Raw genomic sequence first — 26,641 nt, 5'->3', positions numbered from 1 at the left:
CACACTGGAGTCACTTTCAAGCAGCTTTCTGTTGGTCAAATCCAGCGAATTCCAGTGACCAACTTGGTCTCATGGTGATTTTTTTGACCACACACGAAATTGCTGATCGTGTGGATTCTTATTGAAATGACAAGTGAAAATTTACTGAACAACAGATAATTTTACTGCACCTTAACTCTGTTAAAATGGAAAATGTTTTCTGCTTGTTGTGACATAAGGAATTCTGTTTCCTGGTCGAATCCCCTACTTCTACTTCCTCTATCTTGTTTCTAGTGAGAATACTCAACCATTTATGAGCACTGTTGATTCAAGTCACATATTTAAGCTTTAGTGTACATTACAGTCTCCAGTCTCACGGCATCCCAGACTTCAGCATTTTATAATTCAAAATAGCTGAATAACTAATCATCTGAGTTTTCGGTATAGAGATAAAGCTTAGGATCATAATTGTCAGGAATATTACAGCACAATGAGTGTATACTAGCACCGTTTATTATTTATTTTTGGCATCTGATAGAGCTTTTAGACTTGGAAACAGTGTCGTCAGACTTAACAAGTGGACAGAAACACAAATGTTTTAAAGTTAAGTGAAGATGGACATTTTTTATTAGTCAAAATTTTAAAAAAATTTACATTACAAATTTGGTTCCTGGAGGCACCCAAAGTGGTTCCACACAGTGCCTTATATAAGAGTTCCTCAGGAAACATGGGTGGTTCCTTAGAGAACTGCCCCTTTTTAAGGGTGCCTAGAGGATCTACAAACAACAGAAAAAAAAAAAATAGGATAGGATGTGAATTTGTTCATAGCGAATTGACTGGGTGGTAAAAAGTAAATAGGGTCAATTTGATTTCATGTTGACTTTTAAAGATACATGGCTTGTGGTATCAACCTTTCAGCAATCAGCAAGCCATATCTTTTTAACCTCTTAGTAGTGCAATCCCATCAGTGCCCTGCATAATGCTTTGAATAGGACATGGGATCACCCCTAATCTGATGCATCTGTTTCAAATCTTAGCTTTAAAATACACTGCTTTCTAGCTCTAGGAATGAACCAAAGAGTTCAGATGGCTTTTTTGTGTGAACAGCTTTTTTGTTTTTAATGCATGCAATGGATCTCTTTCTACAGCCAAAAGAGCAATTGTTTCAAAAACTGGGATTGACACAGAAAAGACGGATTGATGAAGAAATCCCTGATAAAATAATCCAGTGATCCAGTGGCTAGTGGGACCTCCATGTGTTTCACAGGACCATGATTTATCAAGTATAAAACAGAGTAAAACCAACAACAGGCACAATGGGTGTCAAATAGTGATTTACAGCCAATATCATTCCACAAACTATTTCATTTCCATTTATTCATAGACACAGAATTATCAGTTACATTTGGTGGTCCCCTTTAGACATTGTTTACTATAAGTAACATTGCACCTACATGTCAACAAACTCTCATTCGAGTATTAGTTAAGTATTAGACTGTTAGAATTAGACCTGTGTTTAAGGTTAGAATAAGTTGCTTGACATGTTGACAAAGTTAACTGACATGTAGGTGCAATGTTGCTTAATAGTCAACAAAATGTCTAAAGGGGACCATCAAAATAAAGCGTTACCGAATTATCTATTACTATTCTTTAGACGTATTACTTAAATATAGTGGTAGCAGCACCGCGTCTTTGGAATAGTCTCCCTTTACACATTAAATCCTGTGATTCCATTGAGTATTTTAAATCTAGGTTGAAGATCCATCTCTTCTCTGCTGCTTTTAACTGTTCTTAGATACATGTGGTTTATTTAGTGTTTTGTGTGTTTTATGGTGTGTTTGTCTAGATATGTTTTGTAAGGTTGGGTCTGTAAAGCACTTTGGTCAACTCGTGTTGTTTTTAAATGTGCTTTAGAAATAAAATGATTGATTGATTGATTTAATATGTTTAAATCACTATTTAAGGCAGGATATTGCAATATTAATAATTTGTTGCTGCTTGAATATGGATGCGTAACATAGGGTTTTTGTTATGCACCAAGTACTGAATCCAAAATAAAAAAACAATGACGGATGCACCACTTTGCCTCAGCAGCAATATTGGAGAGAGATGCAATTCTTTATTCAGAAATCACTTTTACCTCCTTTAACCCTTTAAGCCCTGAATGCATTTTTAGTGACATACACAAAAGTAAAGACTCATAACTCCAAAACTATAGCAAGGGGAGTCAAAAGGTAGGCATTGTTTGTTAGAAAACACAATTTGTAGAAAAAATCACGGCAAAAAAGTAACTCAAATAATATTACACATAGCCTATTTCTTATTTGACATGCAATAACTCAGTTAGGAAATAAGTTCCCCAATATGTGAGCTGCATCTGGATCAAATTTCGTGGTGATAGCATAAATTAATCAAAAGTTACAAAAACAAAAACGAGAAATAAATGCAGCATCCGTATATTGTTTACATATGGGTCTGGGGGTTTAGTCAAAGCCCAACATTTATGCTTGTATAATTCTCTGTGAGACCTGTCTAAGAACATATGACACATGACTATCTGAGCTGTATGATGTTTTGTACATAGTACAAAAAAATATTTCATAAATCATAAAAACATTTTTTTATTTATCAGCAAATATAACTCAGCACTACTTAGGAGTTAATCAAATTGGCAGCTGTCTTCTCTGGCAAACATGAAGTCATCTAATGCGCAAATCAAAGGCTGAAATCCTAGAATTGTTCCTTCCATCAACCATAAATAGTGAGGAGACTTCAGGTCAGGCTTTCACTAATAGGATTCTGACACACACCTCTGTACAACCCTGACCTTTGTGCTCCCATTTAATACATGCATAGTAAACCATACATGCAGTCAATGTGTTACATGTGCATGTGTTAGCCATTCTTAGGTGTTTCTGTGGTTGATTCACTTTGAATTGAAAGCATAAATACAGAGAAAGATCTTTTATTAAACAGATAAGGACTAATGAATGATTTGAAAGCATAAATACAGTGAAAGATCATTTATTAAACAGATAAGGACTAATGAACCGAATACAAGAATAATTACAGGAATCCACTTTGTCCAATCTGCTTTATAGCATGTAAACTCACTGTTTCCATGGACATTAGTTCCTGCCTGGCACCAGTAAGACTTAGTTAATCACCATCTAATCATCTGATTAAAAGTAATTAATTCAATTTTCCTTAACAGACACACTTACCTTTTCACATTTGCAGCTGGCTTTCTCTGACAGATTACTCCAACACTTCCATCTGGGCCTGTGTCCAGGGTAATGTCCCATAGTAGCGTGTTGGTCGGCGTGGCACTACGGAAGGACACGCCTTTTTTTACCATGGCTCTGTTAAGTGTAAAAAAATAAAAATGGAAGAGATTTCTTGATTAGATTTGCCCTAGTATCACTTTAAGCAAATGCATGAATTGTGAATAGATTGCAGTCTTTATTAGTAAAAAAAATAGTGGTTAAACTAGTCACACAACCGGTTATTAAGGTCATCTCATAAACTGTTATGATAAATAAAGTTGAGTAAAAAAAGAAAAATTCAAACAATATACTGGTATACTATGATAATGTGGTGTCCCCCAAGGCCTGATTCTGGGCCCTTTGTTTGTTTAACTTGCATAGGTTCCCACTGGTGTAATTAATCAATGTCCTTTTTCTCACTTAGACTATTATGCCCACGGATCAATTTACAAATTATGTGCCTATCCTCTGCATAGAGAACGTATGTATGTGGATTTTGGCCTGTTTTTTTTTTTTTGGGGGGGGGGGGGGGGGGGGGGGGGGTTAGGGATGCAGTAAATTAAAGACTAAAAGGTATGCTATTTTGATTGTGTAAAACTTGTGCAATTATAACCAAACATACTAGAAAAATTCAATAAATATTTTATTTATTTTCTTAATATGAGATCTGGGGAAATTGTAGAACAATGAACACTGTGTGCAGTGTGGCCACTTCCATCAGGGAACACCATTGTTCCATTATTAACCATCATTACAATATTTGTGACTTGTGCCACAGTAGACCTTCTGTTGGCTCGGACCAGAAGGGATTGCCTTCGTTGCCCTCGTGCATTGATGAGCCTTGGGCTCCCAACACCCAGTCTCCGGTTTGTGTTTTGTCCATCCTCGGATCACTGTTGGTAAATTCTCACTACTGCTGACCGGGAGCAACCTACAAGCCTTTGAGGTTTCAGATATACAATGACCCAGTTGCCTTGCCATAGCAATTTGGGTTGTTAGAATTGCTCAGATTTTTATTCCTGCCCATTTCTCCTGCATCTAACATGTTGATTACGAGAACTGATTGTCTGCTTACCATCTAACCTACCCAGACCTTAATATGTGCCTTGTTATGAGATGATCAACGATACTCGCTTCATCAGTGAATGGTCATAATGTTTTGGCTCATCAGTGTACATTCCCAGGAAATCAAACCCATGACCTTAGTGTTGCAAGCACCATGATCTGTTGTTTAAGCTGGTTAGACCGTTTGCCTTTCAAGCACCACAGATACAAGGGATATCTTACACAATTAGATGGAAGCAATGCTCATGTTTCTATTCATAGCAGGTTTGCATGTGTGGGTGCACGTGTAAGGCAGGGGGAGATAAGGCCAAGGATGGTTTGTTCAAGGAGTATAAAGCTGAGGCTGACAGCGTGGTTTCCTATACAGGAGCGAAGAAGAGGATGTTAGTCTCCGTTCCCTTGCAGGGGACAGGAAATCAATGACATCCACATCAGACCCAGTTAGCCAAGCCTTGACAGTCATGACAACCCTGACCTACACACACACACACACACACACACACACACACACACACACAAGCACAAAAAACCCAAACAACCTTAATTTCAAGCAACATTCATTATTTAGAAGCTCTGGCAAAGAATCAAACAACTGAAAGTACACTTTGGCCATGTATTGCACGATATAGATGCTCCATGGGTCAACTTTAGCTGTTCTTAGAATTTCCTGTGAGGTTCCTGTGAGGTCAAATGACTACAGCTAGAGTTCCTGTTCCTCCCAAACCTTTACAAACTGTCACACTGACCCCTTATCACACTATTATCAGAATAATGTATCAATATAATTGAACATTCAACTGCAACATTATGTACCCATGGGGGAGAGGAAGTTCAGCAGCTCAATAGGGTCAAAATCCTGTTCAGCCCTAGGGACCATTAGAGCTCTTGGAACAGAATCTAAAAGCTTCCCGAGAACCAATACAGCCAAACAAAGTGGCATAGAGGATATCAATATGAGCATAATTATAAAAGATTGTTAAAAAAATGGACCTTCCATATTCCAGCACCCTCTAAATCTTTTGTAATGTCGAAGCCATATTTGTGTTTCTGAAGGGTCTTTTTTCTCTCAATGAGTGTCTGTCATATATATTGGGGTTATAAAACGCCATAAGGCACAATATTAGTCTCACTGGGGCTGTATTGTAAGACCCTAGATGCCTGCCTGCTTGGTAATCTGGTCAGATTTGTTACAAGGCAGTTGAACGTACATGCATTATCATGTTTGCAAACATATACGCACAGGGAAGATTGCATTATGTTGATTTTATTAAGGAAAACAGTAAGATCTGTGTGTTTCGTGCTTGTAACACAGGGTTAAGGTTATGTTTAAAGATATGTGTGTGTGTGTGTGTGTGTGTGTGTGTGTGTGTGTGTGTGTGTGTGTGTGTGTGTGTGTGTGTGTGTGTGTGTGTGTGTGTGTGTGTGTGTGTGTGTGTGTGTGTGTGTGTGTGTGTGTGTGTGACCATCTGTGCTCTCTGTTCTTGTAAGATGTAATCACAGTCTCGGGTAAGGGCTCATGGGAGCACTAATCTTGGCATTGACTGAGAAGATTTTAGGACTGTTCAGACATGAGACCATAATGGGCCCTCCCTATCTTGACCGAAATGTTTAAATCTATCACAATGTCTCTTTTTCTTTTGTCATTTTCCCCCTGCAATTTCTGACTGTGCATTTACCAGTACCAAAGGCATCAAATGAGGCAAGCAATTTTCAAATGCAATGTATTTCAGATTCAATTGGAATGGTGTAGGTATAAACAATACTCTAATTCCTATTGTGAAACACTAGATGCTTACATTATATTTAAGTGTTTGTGCATTAAAATGTCTTTGTAAACACACATTTTCGTTTTATTTATGCCATGTATGATACATATTCTGTGACCCCAGCCCTAAAAGTGAAACCTATGTTATCATTAAATAATTTTTGATGACAGGTGTTAAGTCCACACTTTACCCCCGTCCAAGACCGACATTTAACATTCCTAACCAAATCAATCTATTTGACCGATGGAGACCAAACAACTTGTGAAACATCCATGCCAAATCATCTTCTGTCTGTCACTGTTGAGAACCTCACAGCATTACGGTAGAGGGTATCAGAGCGAGCTGATATCACAAGTCTAATTGTGAGCCCTTTTTCAATTATCCGTCAAACATCGCTGACATTTCACATAATGAATGTAGGCTTTGAAATGTCATGCACATACTCAAACCGAACAGAAAATGCCAAAGCACCATATTGAGAATATTAAATGACCAAGTAGTGGAGAAAACACACAGGGCCCAAAATTAGCATGCACCAAGTGCCAAACATTGGGATAAACAAAATGCGATTGGCTTATTCTCAGAATTTGTGGTCCATTTGTACTTGCATTTCTGAGAAAATGCTGATTTTGCTTACCTCTTCCCCCTTTGGAAATAATGGTTTGATCTTTTGGCATCATAATTGAGGGAGTAGATTTCTATGAGAGTGTTAAAATATGCTTTAGGGTTGTAATATTGACTATTGACTACTCAATATAAGAATGATAGTGTGAATCAAAGATTCAAAAGGTCTACAAAATAAATTTCTCGATTTATTGTGCACATGCTCAGAAGTTCACAGGGATCCAGGTTTGAGCCCAACCTAGATCATTTTTCTGCGTTTTCTATCAACAAACTCTTCCTGGATACTTCAAAAGCCCTTCCACAGCATTTACTGAGACAATCAGATGAGAAACTCAAATGAAGATTCTCAAAGCATTTGAATTATGAAAAGACAAGTCTAAATTATGAAAATTCACTCATTTAATCAAAACAATCACTGAAGGACAGTTTATCTTTCCTGCCTCACAACCTCCTAATTTATGACCAGCTGAAATGAAACTGTGACACGTGTCACTTTCTGTCTAATAAATTATGAGCGTGACTACAGGTGAAATTTATCATGGTGATTCCTAACGGGCCTCCTGACAGATTTATGTGTGATGAAATTCAGATGAGCAGGACGAGCTATTTTTTACAAGGCTCGATTGGGTGAAGAGTTCACAATGATTGATCCCTGTGTGATTTAGAAACCAAAATACAGGCTTGAGAATGAGAAGTCCGGCTACTGATTTCAGTAACATATCGAATACATCATCCATGGAAATATTAAATTGATGGCTGTACACATCACTGTACGCATCAACTTAATAAGTGTACCATTGCGAAAAAGAAGAATCTTTATATGGTATTTCATAATTTTATTTGTCCTTGAAATATGGTTGAAATTAACTACTGAATGTATTGACAAGCATTTATGGTAACTAAATTATACTTTAATGCCATTCATATTAAAACTTGTATGTCATGTATTTAAATATATTTGTAATTACAAATTTGTAATGATGAAGTTGCAATTCATACTACTGTATATTCACTGTAATATTGAATAACACTGCAGTTAAAATTATAATCAAGTACTTTGCATGTGCTTTAGTATGATAGTCAACACAAGTGTACTTTGGAGCACAACAAAACTGCTATTGCACCAGTCAGCTACCGTAATTATTAAGTGGTCATGTCTATGACAACAACAACAACAACATTAAAACAAATCCATTAAACACAATACTAATGGTATATTTTCCATTTCCTCTACGTTTTCATCACCATTTAAAGCAACCAGTGTGATATCACAGCATGATATATCAAACCTCACATCTGTTAACATTTCAATGCCTCAAAAGCAACTGAGCAATTGTTCATAATTTGATAATAGTGTCAGTTAATGAAAAGTATCAATTGACCAACTAGAACCATTTTCAGATTGATTAATGGACATCAAACAACTATAATCATGTTTGTGTGGATTTTAAATGTTTTGGGATTAGGCTACATATTGAAGAGATGTGAAGAGAAGAGAAGAGAAGAGAAGAGAAGAGAAGAGAAGAGAAGAGAAGAGAAGAGAAGAGAAGAGAAGAGTCTCTTGGGACAGTTGTCGTCACTGGATTTGCAGTGACTGATGTGAGCTGTATGGAAGAGAGCTGGCCGTGGACAGACTCAGATTTAAGGCGACAGTGATTAAGTGGCAAGAGCAACAGGGCTTAGAGAAAGAGAGAGATGGGATATCAGCAGAAAAAGCTCACACGCAGGGATAGATGAAGAAATGTGCTTCAGAGAGGAACGAACTTCACCAGGAAAGCCTGAGACAACAGAGATGGATGTTAAGAATGAAGGGGATTTCGGGGAGGAGTAGGCAAGGACAACAGTTCCATCTATCTTAATAACACAACCTGGCATGTAAATATAAAATGGTATACAAATGAAAAAAGTGCACATACGTGATCATAAATCACAGAAGTAGAGCACCTTTACAGGTAGAGTATGCTTTCAGAAGGCACAGGAAATAGGCCTTTTCTCCATCATGATGGACACACAACTGAAAGTCTATAAACTGGCATCTCAAATCTCCTGTCTTCCTAAGCTTCTTAATTTAATTGTCTGAGTTTTACCAAATTTCCCCAGTGATGAAATGCACTAAATCACAAGCTCTTCCAGGTCTCAAATGTATTTCTTTGAAGAGAAGAAATTAATGTTTAGGCATCAGTGACGAGTGACATTCATTTTTCTGAGTACTTTCGTACTATTCTATGATGATCATTTTTGAATTTCTGAATTAAAATTATACTTTAAAATAAGGGCATAAAGTCAAAATATCAAAGTGTTACAACACTGCTTAGATAATCATTTTAAGTTTTTTTTAAAGGTCATTAAAAAGTAAAGTCCTAAAAATACTATTATACACAGTTTTAAGATACTAATATTTGAGAGCGATCATATCAAGGTAATCAGATAAATATGTTTCTAGAAAATATCATATTATTCTACTTTTTTTACTAGATGGCAAGGATAGTTCAACTTGTCAAATTTAGCAATCATAGCGGAAAAAACGAACAAACATTTTAATACTACAAAATCAACCACCTTCTTCTAAATAAGTTGACATAGGCACAGCAAGACATGGCTAGCATGGCTTTAGCACCATTAAATCCAAACATTTGTTGAAAATATGATAAAAAAAATACTATAAAACAGTATAAAATATTTAATCTAAATACTATGCATATACATTTAAACAAGTGATTGCACCTTGAGTAAAGGTTCTGGCTAAACCCTTTCTGACTCCTAAATGATGCTTACCTTGTCTAACCAAGCAGAAGCTCTATATTTAGACACGCTTTTTAAAGAACAGCACAACAATGAATGAGCAGCCAAAGCATTCAGAGAGCGAGAGAAGCAACAATAATCTGAGAGATTAAACGTGCATGTCTGGGTTCAGCCATATAGCTAGATGCTCAAATCTGTACAATGAGCTTCTCAGACTATGTTCCCAGACCTTATGACCCCGGGGTTCTGCAGTCAGAATAACAGCTCAGAATGTCATTGAGTGTATTTCTCCACTTAGCTCTGATGATCTGCACTGCTTCCAGAAAGGATGCTAAAATTACTGAAATTTTCAGGAAAAAGGCATAATCCATTAAAAATCTTGTTCCCAAGTTTATTGGTATATTTGTCATAATGCATTAGGACTGTGGTAAGGCATTTCTGTTGAGTAGTTTAAAGGGTCATGATAACCACCCCCCCACCCCCAAAAAGAAAATTTTTTTTGAGATGTGAACAGATGTGTAAAGGCTGCACATCACTGAAAACACTAAAAGCACTCATACATTTTATCAATGAGTGGAAATTGGTTATTTTTGCGTTTTTCCGAGCAATTTCGTTCTTCCGAGTTGAAAAACAAAGTCGAAGCAACGTGAGGTATAAGCGTGCCTTCGGAGTGTGTGACTGGCTGCAAGCACGATTCCACGTCAGCTGGCCATCGAGCTATTCTCTGCATTTATTCATGAAAAAGAGTTCGTTCAAGCCAATCACAACGTTGTATTTCGCATGAGATTGCAAACAACATGTGGAGAGCGCATGAGAGCGGTGCAGAACAACGCGACAAGTTTAACAATGCACGCAACGCGGATCATATAGTTCATAAGGACCGGAGTAAGGGCGTTTCAAGTTTTATGGACAAATTCCATAAACTTCTAGTTCTCTAAAGTTTCATATACTATAGTTCTCGCTCATGTCTTCTTCAAATGAAATATATGTGCAAATAAGGACACTGATGCAGCTGTACGTCTGATCATGAACGTGATGACACAATGGATTATTCTGATACACAGAAGATAAGGATGTAGACTGAAAATTCAAAGAACAACTGACAAAAAAAGTAACTATGCCTTTATTCTTTCTGTTCAGAAGACTGTTTGTTTGTTCAGCGATTTGAAGTTTGCTTGTGAATGTAATGAATATATTATTATTACACCTTTTAAATATTCTTCCGCATTTCTCCCTCATTTTTGTGAGTGTGTTATAGGGTTATATTTTTAAAATGGATGAAGGTGCCCTGAGATCCGTTGTTTTTTTCTTGTTTTTTTCGTGGTCATATTTTAATATTCATGTGCCTGTATAATGAATGTTTTGTAGGTCTGTGATTTATTGGTTGTTTCACCTCTTCTCACCCTCTACACTCCCACTGTTCCACAGTTTACACACCCATTTCTTGAGACGGAGCTCTGAGGTGTGAACGACCAGGCTAAAACGAGGGGGGAGGGTGGGTGAGTTCATGGCACTTTAAAGAGCATGGCGTCAGCAATTGTGGTTTTGATTTCCAGGAAAAGTTACGAAATGCATAAATGTCTGTTTTCAGGACTTACCTGAGAGAGAAAGTGTCCAGGTTGGCTGAGCTCTTCACGTAGACATAAAAGGAAGCGATATCAGTCTTCTTAAGGGGTTTAGAGGAGGTCTGGATGACCACAGACTCTCTCAGTCTGAGCACGGACACAGGCATGGCTCCTTGTTTGACCTGCAGGAGCCGAACACTCCCGATTCTCTGCATGGGGGTCACAGGCATGTACTCAGCCTGAGGCTGCCCGGCATTTCCACTGCCCAAATCCCACCTCTTGCCCTCCTCCCAACTGGCTGTGCACGGGCCGTAAGCACTGGGACGGGCCTGGTAATAAAGCTCCACTGGGTTCCCCTGTGTTGGCCCTTGTCTTTCCCGACTGGAGCTGCCCTCAACCGGGCTGAACCAGCTTGCAGGAGGGTCAACCTCTGCCATACAGGTTCCATGCTCATTTCGGATGACACAGGAACCACGGACCTCCTGAGTCTGCCAGAAGGCATACACAGTCATGCACGGCAGCTCATCTTTTGTTCCTTTCTCCTTCTCTCCTCTGTCCCAGTCTCTCCCAGCCACGTAGAACAGGACTCGCACTTTGGGAGAAGACGAATAGACCCATCGGGTCAGGACGAAGGACTGGACTCTCCAATTGAGGGTGAAAACTGGTGGTGAGGGCCGGAATAACTGCACTGACTGCACTAAGTCCAGGGGGATCTCCTGTTTGGTTGAGAGTGGGCCGTAGCTGGCATTGATAACTGGGAGACGTCCCGCTCGGAGCATGACAAATGGCTGCGTGTGGCTCTGCATGCTGGAATTGCGCATGATGTCCTGTCCTGCTTCTTTTAGTAGGAAGTATTCAGCATCCCATACCTGATAAGTTACGGGAAGGAACAACGGATATGGGGTGGAGGATTTGGTGGCATCAGAGATCTCCTGACTGTCCAGCTCTGCAGGAGAACAAAGAGACAATTTAATAAGGGAAGAAATTAGTTTAAGAGAGATGTGTAATGTTGTCTTCATGCCATACAGTGTGTCTACATAGTCCTGTGTGTGCACCACCAAAATGTCTCTCAGTAGCTATATTTGATTTTTTTTTTTTTTTTTTGGGGGGGGCTTTAATTGTTTTGGATGTTGCTTATGTCCATACAACCGAAATTTCTGATCTCGGAAGCTAATCAAGGTTTGTCTTGGTTAGTCAAGTCAGGTTTTAAATTTTATTTGTATAGCGCTTTTGACAATGCACATTGCACAAAGCAGCTTTACAGAAAATAATTACATTAATGTTTTATATCGTCATGCCTTACAGTTGGATTAAGCAGATTAAAGATGGTTGATTATATAGTTTTTTTCATGATACAAGCAAACTGTCACGTTTTGTTTCTTGTCATTAGGCTTGTTCGACTTGAACCAGCGTTGCACAGACCGATCGGTTGATGACATCAAAGTACCGCGAGAGCGATTAGAGAGCAGACGGCTCCTTATGCTTTTGAATCGCTCTCGCGGTACTTTGATGTCATCAACCGATCGGTCTGTGCAGCGCCAGTTCAAGTCGAACAAGCCTATTGTCATGTTTCTGTCGTGTCATGTGATTCCTTGTTTGTCATGTGATCCTGCCATGTCTCTTGTCATTGGTTAATCGTCTGATCATTGTTTACAGGTGTTCTTTGTCTTGTAATTAGTCTGTGTATTTAAGCCCTCATGTTTGCCCTGTGTATTTGTCAAGTACTGAATGGTTCCTGTAATGTCGTGCAAGTTTATGTTCTTGTTTTGAGTTCCATGCCTTGAGTTCCATGCCTTGTCATGCCTTTGTTTTATGATTAATCACGTTTTTGAATAAATTGCATTTGGGATCTCACTACTACTTGCCTCCCGTGGACTTCAAGTGTTAAACAAACAAGCAGATGAGATATGCTATATATTATATATATATATATATATATATCTCCTTACATTAATAAACTGTATGTATGCGGGTCAAAGCTGGAACACTTATATATCCAACTTTATATAAAGAGCTGGGGGATAATATAGTTACATTTGGCAACAAAAAGAATCAAGGAGTTGAGATTTGCTCTCTCTCTCTATACAGCAGCTGAGATTTGCTGTATAGTATACAGTAGGCTGCTTTACATGAGTATACTAAAAGGTAAAGTAGGATGTGTTATATTTTTCGACTATATAACATTCAAGCAGTTTAGATTTGCTATATAGTACAGTACATACAGTATATTAACGTGAGTGTACTATATTTATCTGGGTAAGGTTGGAAATACAGTAATTTATAATTATGAAATGTGAGGTTTTGTTTAATTTATAACAATTTGTTATAATGACAAGCCTAGTGAATATGTGGTGATGTGTATCACGGTTAAGCGATGCATAAAAGACAGGTTAAAAAAGTTATTGGATCGGATGCCGCCATGAATACCAGGTGCTGGAAGTCTCTTCATTCAGTCAGAAATGGCAATGTTTTTTCGTATTAAATTTACACTCCTTTCAAGTTTATGACTTTGTACCATTATATCAAATATACTGGCCCTTTTATGACACTTAAATCACACTAAGAAATGCATGCATCATAGCAACATTTCTGGCATGAAAATATTCTGAATCTCCCAATTTAAATCTCCCAGCATGCAGCACTGGAACTCTGCCTACACCACTGACTGTTTGGATTAAATTTAGCAGTCTTTTTAAGTAAGGATTTAGCATTATTTTCAACAGTTCTCAACATGTTTAGTGTTAGATGACATTCCATTATCCCAAAAAAATCTGTGTAAATATGAGACTGTTGTCCTGACTATATTGTATACAGTGTGGGAAAATTCTTTTTAATGTTATTCATGTAACAGAGTTCATTCAGTAAATTATAGATAATTTCCTCAATTTCCAAAATTATTTATAATGTATCCTAATGAAACTTTATAGAGTGTGAGAACTTTGTTCTGAGATAAACAATACTGTGTTTGACCAATAGAAAATGTCCAAATATGTTTTTCAGTAATTCATCCTTTCTGTTGTAATTTGCAACCATGCAAACATATTTTTATTGTTTTACATAAGTGTGTTTGCACAACATATTTTTTTTAAAATGGCACTTAGTTTGATACTTTGCCATATGGCAAAGGCTCCTTTATACATTTTTGAGGCCACTTAATGCTAGCTTGCCTCAGTAAATAATATAAAAAAAAGATCTGTCATTAAAAACATCTTATCATGAGCTAAAATAAAATAAAAAGTGCAATAGAGATATGGTTAAAATAAAATAAAATAAAATTTAATATTCTAGTAGATCCATGAAAAACTCGTGCGGATTGGTGAACTCAGAGAAGTCTAAGATCCAGCATTGTGTATTATATGCCAATAAAATAAAATAAACAAAATAAACTCCGATAACAAGGATGAGCTCAAAAGAGCCGTCCAAAATTCCTGGAAATATTTTTTTTCAAAAGCAGATTGAGTGGTAGGGTCACGCAGTGAAAGGCCAGTTGACTCAAACTAATCTCAAACTGAACTCATGGCACATGACAACTCCTACACTAACATTTACAGCTGAAGCAGTCACAGAACATGCAAAGGAGGAAGATTAATCTGAACTGGATAACATTCTGCCTGGCTGACATTGTCATTTACATTATTATTATTTTTCTGTGCTTTGCACAGTTGTTGGGGGAAAAGTACAGTAAGTGAACCATTTGGACTTATCTGGATTTCTACACAAATTGTGAAATTGTGTATGACCACCAAACACAGTACAAACAGTTACAAACAAACAAACAAAACATTCACAGTGCAAGAAAAAGTATATAAACACTTTTCCCCCCCACAGAACACGCACACACGTTTCTACTTTTTTTTTGTGCACAGAAAGAAAGTTAATAGGGTCCAAGACAACACTGAACTTAATTGAACCTCAAAAAATGGTGTAAATGATGACAGAATTTTCACTTGTGTAAACTATGCCTTTGGCTGAAAAGCAGATCATATTTCATGATCAGTTAAAGCCACAATCCACAAAATGTGGATTCAGACCATCAACTGCTGCAAAGAAAAAGAAAAAAAAAGAATATCTTTCAAAATACTATTTTTGGAATCGAGACTCTGAAAACGCACACATCTGACCCTTTCCTTTATTGCTTTATCTATTTTCCCCCACTTTTAAACAGTAAACTTTCTCCTAATCTCTTTAGAAGGAACTTCACACTCGTTATGCTACTACTACTTAAAAACGTCTGAAACGTTTGAATTATTGAATTATGCTTTTGTAGTATTTAAAGTTTAAATGCTTCTTTCATGCCAAAATATCTGAGCAGATAATCTGTATATGTGTTTATTGTTTATTATATTTTTGTATTTGAGAATTTATGTGTGGTGAGTTGTTTGTTTCAGATGTTTTAAATTGAGATTGTGTAGTTTATAGCATTTGGCTTTGAGTTCACAGAGGTCTCTCTGCTAGTCATCAGCAGGACTGGATGCATTACCATTAGCAGTTGTGCTGGTCAACAGGTCAACATCCATTCTATTTACCCTCCATTTCAGCAGATGACATAGATAACATCTGGCTGGATTCAGCTCTAAATCCGTAGGTAAGATGATGGGATAATAAGCCTTCTAGCCACACTATGGGGAAAACAGTGTGTAGGATGCGTGCTAAACACTGAGATACATGCTCAGTACATTTAATGTGCGTGTTTAAACACTGATATAAATTCTTAGTACATTTAATGTGCGTATTAATTGTATAAATGGGGAGTTAAATTAGAGAATTTTAAAATAAACTATGAAGTCATAAATAGCATTTTAGCAATTAGATGCATGACTTTGGCAGGTACAAATTTTGGCATTGCCATGAGAAACACTGGAAACACATCACGATAAGGTATAATTTGTTTAGTAAAATGCATTAGTTAACATGATCTAACAATGAAAATTTACTCAAAAGCATTTATTATTCTTAGTTAATATTCATTTCAATGAAAAACCAAAGTTGTATCAAAGTTTGTGAATCTAAAAGATCCGCAAAGTTTTAAAGATCAAAATGCATGACAAATAAAGCTATTGTCTCCTAACAGAAAGAATGGATTCTGAACTGATTGAAATGAAATCTACTTTGATCTGCCCTCAAATACTGTAGTTGTAGCTGAGGCCTCGAAGAGTTTGGTTTGTGTTGTCGACATGTTCAGAAGACGCTGTTTTCAGCGCTGCAAATCCACTTTACATGCAATTCAAAAGGATGAGGGACTAGAAAAACCGGCGCCATCATTCATATCACTGTGTATTCAAGTGCCGAGGAAGCCTCCAGAGCTGAAATTCAGATAAGGTAATAGGCGCTTCCTTTCCGACAAGCGCTGTAAGGGGTAGACCAATCACAACAGACTGGACCGTCTGACCAATCAGAGTAGAGTAGGCTTTTGGAAAGGGGTTGTTTAAAGAGACTGAACGAATGAACTCTGACACTTTGAGAAATGAGGTGATGCACTATGTATAAGAAAACAAAAGCGATATTTAACCTTGGATGCATAATACCAAAATGGCAACAAAAATGTCATTAACATACATTATTATTATATTATATTTATTGAGCCAATAATTAAACAATTAATTATGCAAGATAATATGGCTAGTTGGATTTTATTATTTGCATTTCGTTTCACTGTACTAAAGGTTTACTGTAGGTTTCATAGATGTTCGGACAAACCTAAATTGTGAGAGAGAAAAAATTACACAAGAAACTCTTGAGTAGTTTTGGAAACATTGAAAAAAGCAGTTGTTTCACCACCATGCTGTGAGAATACAGTAAAAAGACTCAAAGGACTACAAACAGTAGCTGACAGCACAGATGTGTTTCTCTTTGAGACACATCAACAGTTGCTTCTCTTTATCCAAATACCTCAAACTTCTTCAAATAAAATTGAAGATGACACTCTTTCTTGCTATGACACCTTAAAGGGATAGTTCGCCCAAAAATGAAAATTCTGTCATAATTTAATCACCCTTAAGTCGTCTGCTAAACAGAAAAGAAGATATTTTGAAGAATATGGGTTACCAAACAGTTGATGGAACCCACTGTATGGGTTTTCATAGTATGAAATAAAAAATAATACTATGGAAGTCAATGGGGTCCATCAACTGTTTGATTACCAATATTCTTCAAAATATCTTTTGTGTTCAGCAGAACAACTTGAGGGTGATTAAATGATGAGAACATTTTCATTTTTTGGGTGAACAATCCATTTAAAATCCCCAATCATCACTTTATGTAAAAAAAAAAATGATTAAAAACAACTCAACTTATCACTTTATTTAGTTAACAGTTTGACACATTCAGTAAGCTTTGGTTTAAAGATAACGATAACTATATTAGCGTCCACACCAGAGGATGGTGTCTATTTATTTTAAGCTTCAGTTTATGTCCTCAGTCACTTAAATGCTCAAGCTCTTTAAAGTAGGGATTCTGATTCGCTGTCAATGTTTTTATCATTCATAAGCAGGAAAAGATGGTTCTGACAGTGATTCCAACGACATTGTTTCTCTGTGCTATTGTCTTTATAGTGTGTGGTGGACTCTCCTATTCTTTTATTTTTAGAAAGATTTTTAGAACTATATCCATATTATTATCGTTATTAGTTATCGTCCTTCCTTGTTGTGAACGGGCCTTAATTCATATTTACATTTTCCAAACAGTTTAGAGTTCTGTAATGTTTTGTTTATCTGTGTGTGTTCATCAAACAGTTTGTTCAGGTAAAGCAGGGAGATTAGGCAAATGCAATTACTTACAAATAATTCAATGCATCAGTTATAGCACCATTTACGCTGTAGGATGTACAAGGACAGATGGCAGAGCAGAGTCCATTTACACTGACCAATTGGGGCCTTTATGCTGGATGACTGTGGTACTGATGACATAAATATAATGCTATGACAGATCTTAGTTTAAAGCTTATACTTAAGTGATTATTCTTCTACATTATCATATTGTCAACAAGCAAGCTTGCATGCTACCTTTTAAGTCAGCACAAACCTTTATAATACATCCTTAATGCCAAATATCACCACATTAAACTCTAAGAAGGAGATTTAAGGGCATCCTACTAAAGGCTTGAAGTGGAAAACTGATGGGGACTAATGAAGTCTTACACAGACGGTTAACAGTTTACAGTATATCAATAGACAATATTGAAATGAATGTTAAGCATATGCCTGCATGTAACTATAGCACATAAGTATGCAACTATATGAACATTTAGCAAGTCATCATACTGGGTCTATTGAATGCAAGCAAGCCTTTTATATATTTTCCTCCTTTCTCTGTTGTCCATCATCAATATTAATCCTGAATGGTTTAATTTCTTGAACTTTTAAAACAAACCAATAAAATCCAGCATGGTACTGTAACATCGAAATTTTGATTGGCCAAGAGCATTTCCGAATGGGCTTGATTCTTGTGCTTCTTTTGGAACTAGTTTTGTTGGTAGAGACAGAAAATATATAAACTAACTGGACAAATTTTGTCTGAAAACTTACTCGATATTGACTTTGTTAGAGTTGTTGTATAAAAAGCATACATATATTATGTATATTTAAGCAGTACAACAATAGCACAATTGCTTGTGTGATATTGTTTACATTTCTCGTGTGCAACAACACAGAAGTGATCTTAAGATGTCTTAAAAAAATATTAAAGAGAGAGGACACGCACAGCACAGATGTCTCAGCAACTGTGAATGAGTGAAGCTGTAGAAACTGTTTCTGGGACAGGATGAGCACTAATCCTATCCAGACCATGCCTTGAGAAACACGCACTCACTGCAAAAAAAAAAAAAAAAAAAGTACAGAAAGGACTGACACAGATGAGAGGAATGAGAAACTAAAGACTGAGAAGTGAGCAAAGACCTTTGAGGGATGATTGGGAATGATCCCATATCCAATAATTCCCTTAAAACTTCTTTGAAAAATCAGTTTCATTGGGATTTAATCTTTATCATGCTTTTATCCAGAATCTTTAAGGTCTTGAATGTAAAGTAGTTTCTGCAGATAAGTATACAGATACAGATTAAATATAGATTCATGTTTGTTAGAAGGATTGTGCCCGTGCCAATGCCATGGAAGAAATCACACATTTTCATGTCTAAATTTGGTTAGTTGCACCAACTGAGTCACTTTCTGAGGATCATTTGCTTTAATAAGAATTTTTTCAGCCTCTACCCACCATCATGCCACTTAAAACATGTCCCCAATCCATGGAACATATCAGAATATATGAGTAACATCTTAAGTACTATACAGCATTTCCTTTTGTTATGAGTTATCTTTCCATCGGCACCAAGAGAACTACGAGTGACCCCTCTCAAAAAATGTATGCGTATTTTCCATAAATTGCAGAAAAATGCATGGTTAATAGTTTTAATTAATTTAACAACCTATAATTTTAACTATGTAAAAATCATGACACTGTTGTGCAATTTTAATTATACAAACTGTAGCTTTACTGTACTGTTTTAATCTGTATAATGTACTGTAAGAATGTTTTGAAGTGTTTCCTAAGACATTTAATTTGATTTAAACCATGAACTTTTCATGCTACATTAATTTTATGAAGGATTAAAATAGCCTATGGGATTTGTGTCTCTAAAAATGAAAGAAAAAAAATGAAATGGAATGGAACACAGTCAACCTAAAGTAACCTACAGACTACTGTAACATTTCTGTTCAAGATTCTGGCTGTTAACAGAATGACCTGTCTAAAACGAGACTTCATCTCGAGTCACGCATTAAAGATAGGTTACAAGATAGGTTATTCAGGTTACAAACCCCTAACACTGGTCCTAAATACACTATGATACTATTTACAATGACCCAAGCATTATATTCGCCTCTTCCAACTTTTAGACTTTAAGAAATCCACATTCCACATACCTTGAGTGACAGCCGTGATTATCGTTGGCAATAATATCTGCAGAATCCGCCATAGGTGAGAATGGACGCTCATTTTGGCCACAGGGGTTATCTATGATATGTCCCATTAACGTTTCTGACATTTATGAATCCTAAACAGGAGAGACCGAGGTGCGCATTTGGTCCGTCGGCATCATGCTGTTTTACCTGTGGAATCTTCACCTGTGCACGCGCTCCACAGATACACTATGAAGAGCTGCACACTTCTGAATAATTAATTCCAACTGGAACAGCGGCACGTGAGGCAAAACTTGACTGGGAATCTTTAGCGAGATGTATTAGTTTGGAACCCATTTTGTTGATATTTTCTAAGTTAATGCACAGCGTTCCATTATAATCCAAGGAATGAAAGGTAACATTTCAGGTTTCTCTTGTTTGATAGCCTAACTCGTCCTATTGTGGTCTCGTCCGTGTAGAAAGTGTCCTGACAGCGCGAAACACCACAATCATCAGTCTGCGCGTCACCCATCGCGAGCTTTAGATCCTCATCAGTCCTGAGCACGAGCGACGGGATTTACCGCTAACAGTGAATTAAACACAGACAGGCATTCATGCGATTAACCGCTCAACGCAGTGTTTATAAGACCACAAAGAGATTAAATATACTTGTGTTACATATTTATCACATTGCATGATACAATTTGTGGTGTAACAGTGTGAAATCGTACACGTAAAAAAACAGCAAAAGTTTCTTTGAAAAAAAGAATCACCAAATCAGATCACCAAATCTGTCATTAAGTCAGCCTGTGCTTTGGTTGTGGAATGACAGTGACATCTCGTGGTCATGTTTGAAACTACATTTTGTTCAGTTTTTTGTTTCAAACTTTTTTACACGCCTATATATACGCGCGTGTGTGTGTGTTTGTGTGTGTGTGTGTGTGTGTGTGTGTGTGTGTGTGTGTGTGTGTGTGTGTGTGTGTGTGTGTGTGTGTGTGTGTGTGTGTGTGTGTTGTGCATGGCTATTATAAGATTTGATCTTTTGTTTCCCCAGAGCAACCAGTAGATTTATGAAATAATCTTACATTTTCCAAAGTCTACAATACAGAACCAGCACCACATGCAACAGTACTTTATTTCTGGACGGACCTTTTCTGTATGAAATTGTATCTTGGACTTGGTATTATTTATAATGTTGTCCCCTTTACCTATACCTTCTGTATATCTCATTTCTATGGACAGAGATTCATTGATAACGTTAGACAAGGTGATGTGTGGTGAGTTTTAGAAATAAGGGTTGAGGTCTAAATGAGCTTTAAGTGGCTCTTGTCCACTCATCAAAAGTGATTGTGAATGGAAGAGATAAAACTTCAAAATTAACTTAACACTGTCCATACACTATATTTCTAGTTTTTAAAAGCATAGCTGTGTGAATAACAGAGAGTTATTCCATGATCATCTTCCTCCTGCTGCAGTTCTCAAATGTTATGGTATTCTCAAATAATTACAGGTTTGACGTCGTTGCAACGCCAGGCTCATTGGAAATACGTTACTCTGCCTACGTTTTTGCAAAACCTGAAATACGTACCTCCAGGTACGTTTCCCTGCACTTTTCGAGTGAAAAGTCCACTAGAGGCGCTAAGTGGTATCATTTTTTCTCCGTTCCAGATGGTTAAATAAAGGTTATAAAAATGACAATACCAGTAATGTTCAGACTTCTCAGTAGCCCTATACACTCATTTTAATATAAATTAGCAAATTTTTCCACGCTTTTGAGGTGCCACACAGCCAAGTTTCATGGCAGTTCGTGATATGGTCACGTCATTTAATCTACTGGTTCGTGATACTGACACGTTTATTGCGTTATTTTCGTGATATCAGCATTTTTATTTATTTATTTTATTATTATTTTTTACTAATGTAATGCACGATTCTTTCTGCCAGTCGGGCTGGAGCAGAGAAAGCTGTTTAATCGACATTTATTCACGATATCGTATCATGTTTATATATGTATTTCTTTTAATGTTATTATTTCGGTCTTATTGCCAGGGAAGCTGGACTGCTTTGCTGTTTATTGATTTTTTAAAAAAAAAAGTATAAACGACTACGCGAATTTTATCAGTAGGAAATCGCGTTGAAGAAGTCTCCTTCCGAACACATCGCGATATTTGGCATCAGTTCATGTGTGCCGGATGTTGGTAAGTAGCAAAATACACTGTATTAATGTTAATAATAATGATTTATTTATAATTATTAATCTAATAATGTTTGATATAATGTCTTTTCTGATGGTCGAAATGAATCAGATTAACTCATGTTCAGTCTCTGCATTATCTGTCATCTCCACGGAGGCTTTGCGTTTCATTGCTTTTTTAATTCAAAACAAGGTGATTAAACACTATCTGTCACGTGTCGTGCTACAGGCCTAGACCTTCTATTAGTTAATAATATTCAAATTAGGTTTAAAGTAAGTTAGTACAATTAGTTCCAAAGTGGTATTTGTAGTAGAATCACAGTAAAAACAACACTTACCTTGCTTTTACCACAGTAACCTTAGTTTTACTGTGATAGGTGTGGTACAAGGACAGTAACCACAGAACTTACCATGCTTTTACCATATTATTTGTAGTTTTAATGTGATATTTGTTGTAAATCCATATTAACCACAACACTTACCATACTTTTACCACATTATTTGTAGTTTTAATGTGATATTTGTTGTAAATGCATATTAACCACAACACTTACCATACTTTTACCACATTATTTGTAAGTTTTAATGTGATTTTTGTTGTAAATGCATATTAACCACAACACTTACCATGCTTTTACCACATTATTTGTAGTTTTAATGTGATATTTGTTGTAAATGCATATTAACCACAACACTTACCATGCTTTTACCACATTATTTGTAGTTTTAATGTGATATTTGTTGTAAATGCACAGTAACCACAACTCTTACCATGCGTTTACCACCGTAACCTTAGTTTTACTGTGATAGGTGTGGTAAAAGGACAGTAACCACAAAACTGTCCGTGCTTTTACCTCAGTATTGTTAGTTTTAAAGTGATATTTGTTGTAAATGCATATTAATCACAACACTTATCATTCTTTTAATGCCTAATAATGTAACAAGAAATATTTGTAAGATAAATCAGTCATTTTTCCATTAAATAATCCGATATATTTTATATAATGATATTTTCTTTTCTCTTTTTTTCAGCTGAAAAGACCAAAAGGGCCTTTCGGACTCAGTCAGTTCATTATTGTTTGAGGAGAAGTAAACGGGAGACGAAAAGCTACAAAGGCAAATATTCGCAATGGTATGTATGTGTTGGTTTTAACCCTAAATCAAACATTTTATCAAGCATTTGTTGTTTCTTAAACTTTTTCTTACAAAACCCAAAGCCCAATCAGTACAAAAATAGTCTCTAAGTCTTAATAATTTACAAGATTTAACAATTTGTCAAATTCGTACAATACTTTTACATAATCATGCAGCTTTTACTCCTAGTGCTGTCAATGGCTAGTGCCTCAATTCCTGTACATATTTATCTCCATATTTGTAAATCAGTTCCGCGCACCTTCTTGGAAAGTAGTCGGACGTCCCATACACTATCAAAAAAGTTTATATTAATTGCATTGTATTCATTAAAATTATTACAATTTGGATCCTGTCTGTTGATGTTCCAATGATACATGATGTCTCTCCACAACTCATAACCTTCCTCTGTTTGCAAGAGTGGAAAAGCTAATTTGACTTGTCACATGACATCAGATACTCGATTATTTTGTTGTAATCAGATCAGTTACACTGCTGATAACTGTCCCGTTTATGGCAAGGCGTTTTAACTTTTATTCATTTCCAGGATATGAATCCTTGATATCAACAATTACATTTTCACTAGTAAAAATGATAATTATTGATATCAGGAATAATATTCCTACTAGTAAAAATGGCAATTTTGGATATCAGGAATTACATTTTCACTAGTAACAATGCTAATTCTTGATATCAACATTTACATTTTCACTAGTAACAATGATAATTCTTGATATCAACAATTGAATTTCAACTAGTAAAAACTATAATTCTTGATATCTGTAATTGTATTTTCACTAGTGAAATGTCACCATAGGCTGCCATTCAAAATCAATTGTTGATATCAAGAATTAGCATTGTTACTAGTGAAAATGTAATTCCTGATATCCAAAATTGCCATTTTTACTAGTAGAAATATTATTCCTGATATCAATAATTATCATTTTTACTAGTGAAAATGTAATTGTTGATATCAAGGATTCATATCCTGGAAATGAATAAAAGTTAAAACGGCTTGCCATACTCGTTTGCATGTAAATCATTTTTTTTTTTTTTTACATGTTATCATGTAACATATTATATCATGTTATCATAATCACGTTTTTAAGTTTATATGATTATTGCATGCTATTAAAGACATACTTTTATTCATAGAAATGCTCACATATCAGTGAACTTATTACATAAAAATGCTTTTAATATATAATTATGCAACACTCCTTACATAAATTAAATCCTACAGTTATATATAAACTGACTACTTGCAAGTAATGTATTAAAATGACCTTCCTTTCTGTTTTGCAGGATTATCTTTTTTAAAGCTCGTCTACAATATCAAACTCAACAGCTCTTTTAGGAACCAACCCTCACAAGATCTACTAGTGAGTCGCAGCAAATCTTGCCGTGATCAGCCCTTCCCAGGTAAACTTTCTACAATATTTCAATCAGTATTTACTTATCAAATGTTCTCCCCTGAATCGTATGGTAAATTAACTTAATTATAACTGTGTTAATTGGTATGTTTCAAGAACAATAGTAATTGCACATAGAGTCAGTGGAGACTTTCTTGTTTTACAGCAGAGAAGGAAGAACAGTCCTTATATCAACGCAAGCTAATCTAATAAGTCCTTTGTTTCGGGTGAGGAAGAAACATCTGGTGCCCAAAGAAGACAGAAAGGTGCGTAAGTCCATTGGGATGTCTTGTATTTAAACAATGCTGTGTAATACATAATTTGATCTTGACAATTTTACATTGTACAGATTATCACTCGATTTTTATATGGGTTTTTCTTCAGTACATAGCTTATATTATGTGCTGCAATATTATATTTATATATATATATATATATATATATATATATATATATATATATATAATACTTCAATGTGTATATTATATAATGTACTGACTGCTGCTTTGTAAATTTAAATAAGGAACAGGCAACTCTGGCCCTTTTGCGTTCTCCTTTTTGAGGTGGAGAGTTTACATCAAACCCTAATTGAGCACATCTGAACATTTTTAACCAAAGTCTTCAGGTTTCCTGGTAGACAATAGGCAGGAGGGTTCGAGGTTGGAGCTAAATCTGCAGGACAGTGGACGCTGAGGGCCAGAGTAGCCCATCACTGCTTTAAATAAAGCTACACTGTGTCATTTTTTATGTTGATTCTTTGCAACAAAAAAAACCACTTTGTTCTTTCAAAATTATATGTGCTCATTCATGTGTAATTTCTTCCACCAACTAATCAAGTACTCTCGTAAGTGTAGAATCTGCCATTCAGAATACATATGAGCGAGTCGCTCGAATGGTGGCAGCCATGTTGTGCCTCCATCTTGAAAATACATTAGCCAAAGAGGGACATACCTGGAAATTCAAGCTTCGCCTTTCGCGCCTTTACTTAGTGGCACCGTGACGAATGCGAGGGGGAGATTACTCATAATAATACGGTCATAGTAGGAGTTACAACGCCCTCGGAATGGGAGGGGCTAGAAAGTAATATTCAGTTGGTAGTCTTATACAATTTCACCGCTATATGGGAGAAAATCTTACACAATGTAGCTTTAAATAACGCAGAGCATAAGCTGACCTGACTGTCCATTAAACAGTTTAATTTGAATTGTTTGTGTTTTTTGTTTTACTTTCAGACCAGGACTGGAGAACGCCTGACGATGGGATGTTGAGACTTCTTCCTCTGAGAAAGATCTACACCACATCAGTGATCACATCTTCTGTTCATCAGTTGTACTGTAGGGCACAACTGAACAAACTGTTTAGATGAGGAAGAAGAACACGAACACGATAGAGACGTACAGGGAAGAACAAGAAACCAGTTTAGCTGTGATTTTTGTGTTGTTCCAACACAATATAAAATCTGTTTTCTGTATCATAGGTGACTGAATAGGATTCTCTGGCACTCATTTGTGTGGCTTCAGCAGTTGTGAATGGATTAATTTGATGTTAATGTATTTTTGAAGGCTCATTGTTATTTATCTTGAATCTCATTTGTCTTTATGCTACTTTATCAACTTTATGTTGTGTCCTCAAATAAAGTGTTGTGTAATAAAGTATGGTGAATATTGTGTATTGAAAGTGATGTTTGGGACAGAATTTTATTTGAGAAATTTGAATTTCTCATTTATTTAGTTTAGTTCATAATTTAAAAACAACTAAATATAATTAATTACCATAATTAGTTTACTTAGGACATAAACATTTTGTTGTGGTTAATGATATTTGGGACAACAATGCAGCAAAAGTTGCACATACTTGCATTTATGCCAGTTTTCAGTGAAATAAAGAGAAGGTGTGTGAATAACAAGAGGCTGCAGTGGGCTATCTTGCTACAAACACTTTAAGTATAATTGAAGATGATCCATGTTGATCATTCTAGTACATCTACTACTGCATTTAAAATGAAA

At 36.2% G+C, this 26,641-nt stretch overlaps 1 protein-coding gene and 1 long non-coding RNA gene across 3 annotated transcripts in view; one reads left to right on the top strand and one right to left on the bottom strand.

Moving 5' to 3' along the window:
* The window catches only part of LOC143732098 (transmembrane protein 132D), a 35,325-nt gene extending 15,044 nt beyond the window's left edge, over window positions 1-20,281 (bottom strand). Inside the window, exons 1-3 of the mRNA XM_077222792.1 lie at window positions 19,923-20,281; window positions 11,041-11,953; window positions 3,204-3,341 (exon numbers count right to left, since the gene is read on the bottom strand). Of these exons, the coding sequence (XP_077078907.1) occupies window positions 3,204-3,341; window positions 11,041-11,953; window positions 19,923-19,995 (1,124 nt within the window). The 5' untranslated portion in view covers window positions 19,996-20,281. The remainder of the gene's footprint in view (window positions 1-3,203; window positions 3,342-11,040; window positions 11,954-19,922) is intronic.
* A 4,282-nt stretch (window positions 20,282-24,563) lies between these two features.
* The window catches only part of LOC143732905 (uncharacterized), a 376,949-nt gene continuing 374,871 nt past the window's right edge, over window positions 24,564-26,641 (top strand). Inside the window, exons 1-3 of one of the 2 annotated variants that reach the window (XR_013201199.1) lie at window positions 24,564-24,645; window positions 24,802-24,901; window positions 25,868-26,035. This is a non-coding gene — a long non-coding RNA (uncharacterized LOC143732905). Of the gene's footprint in view, window positions 24,646-24,801; window positions 24,902-25,867; window positions 26,036-26,641 lie in introns of those variants that run through there. The other variant, XR_013201198.1, reaches the window with a different exon arrangement.

This window comes from Siphateles boraxobius, unplaced genomic scaffold (genome assembly GCF_051911475.1).
Source record: "Siphateles boraxobius isolate OS27281-9 unplaced genomic scaffold, OSU_SipBor_1 9, whole genome shotgun sequence".
NCBI classification, from domain to species: domain Eukaryota; kingdom Metazoa; phylum Chordata; class Actinopteri; order Cypriniformes; family Leuciscidae; genus Siphateles; species Siphateles boraxobius.
The sequence above is the reverse complement of the archived record's forward strand: the minus strand, read 5'-3'. Positions and strand labels throughout refer to the sequence as shown.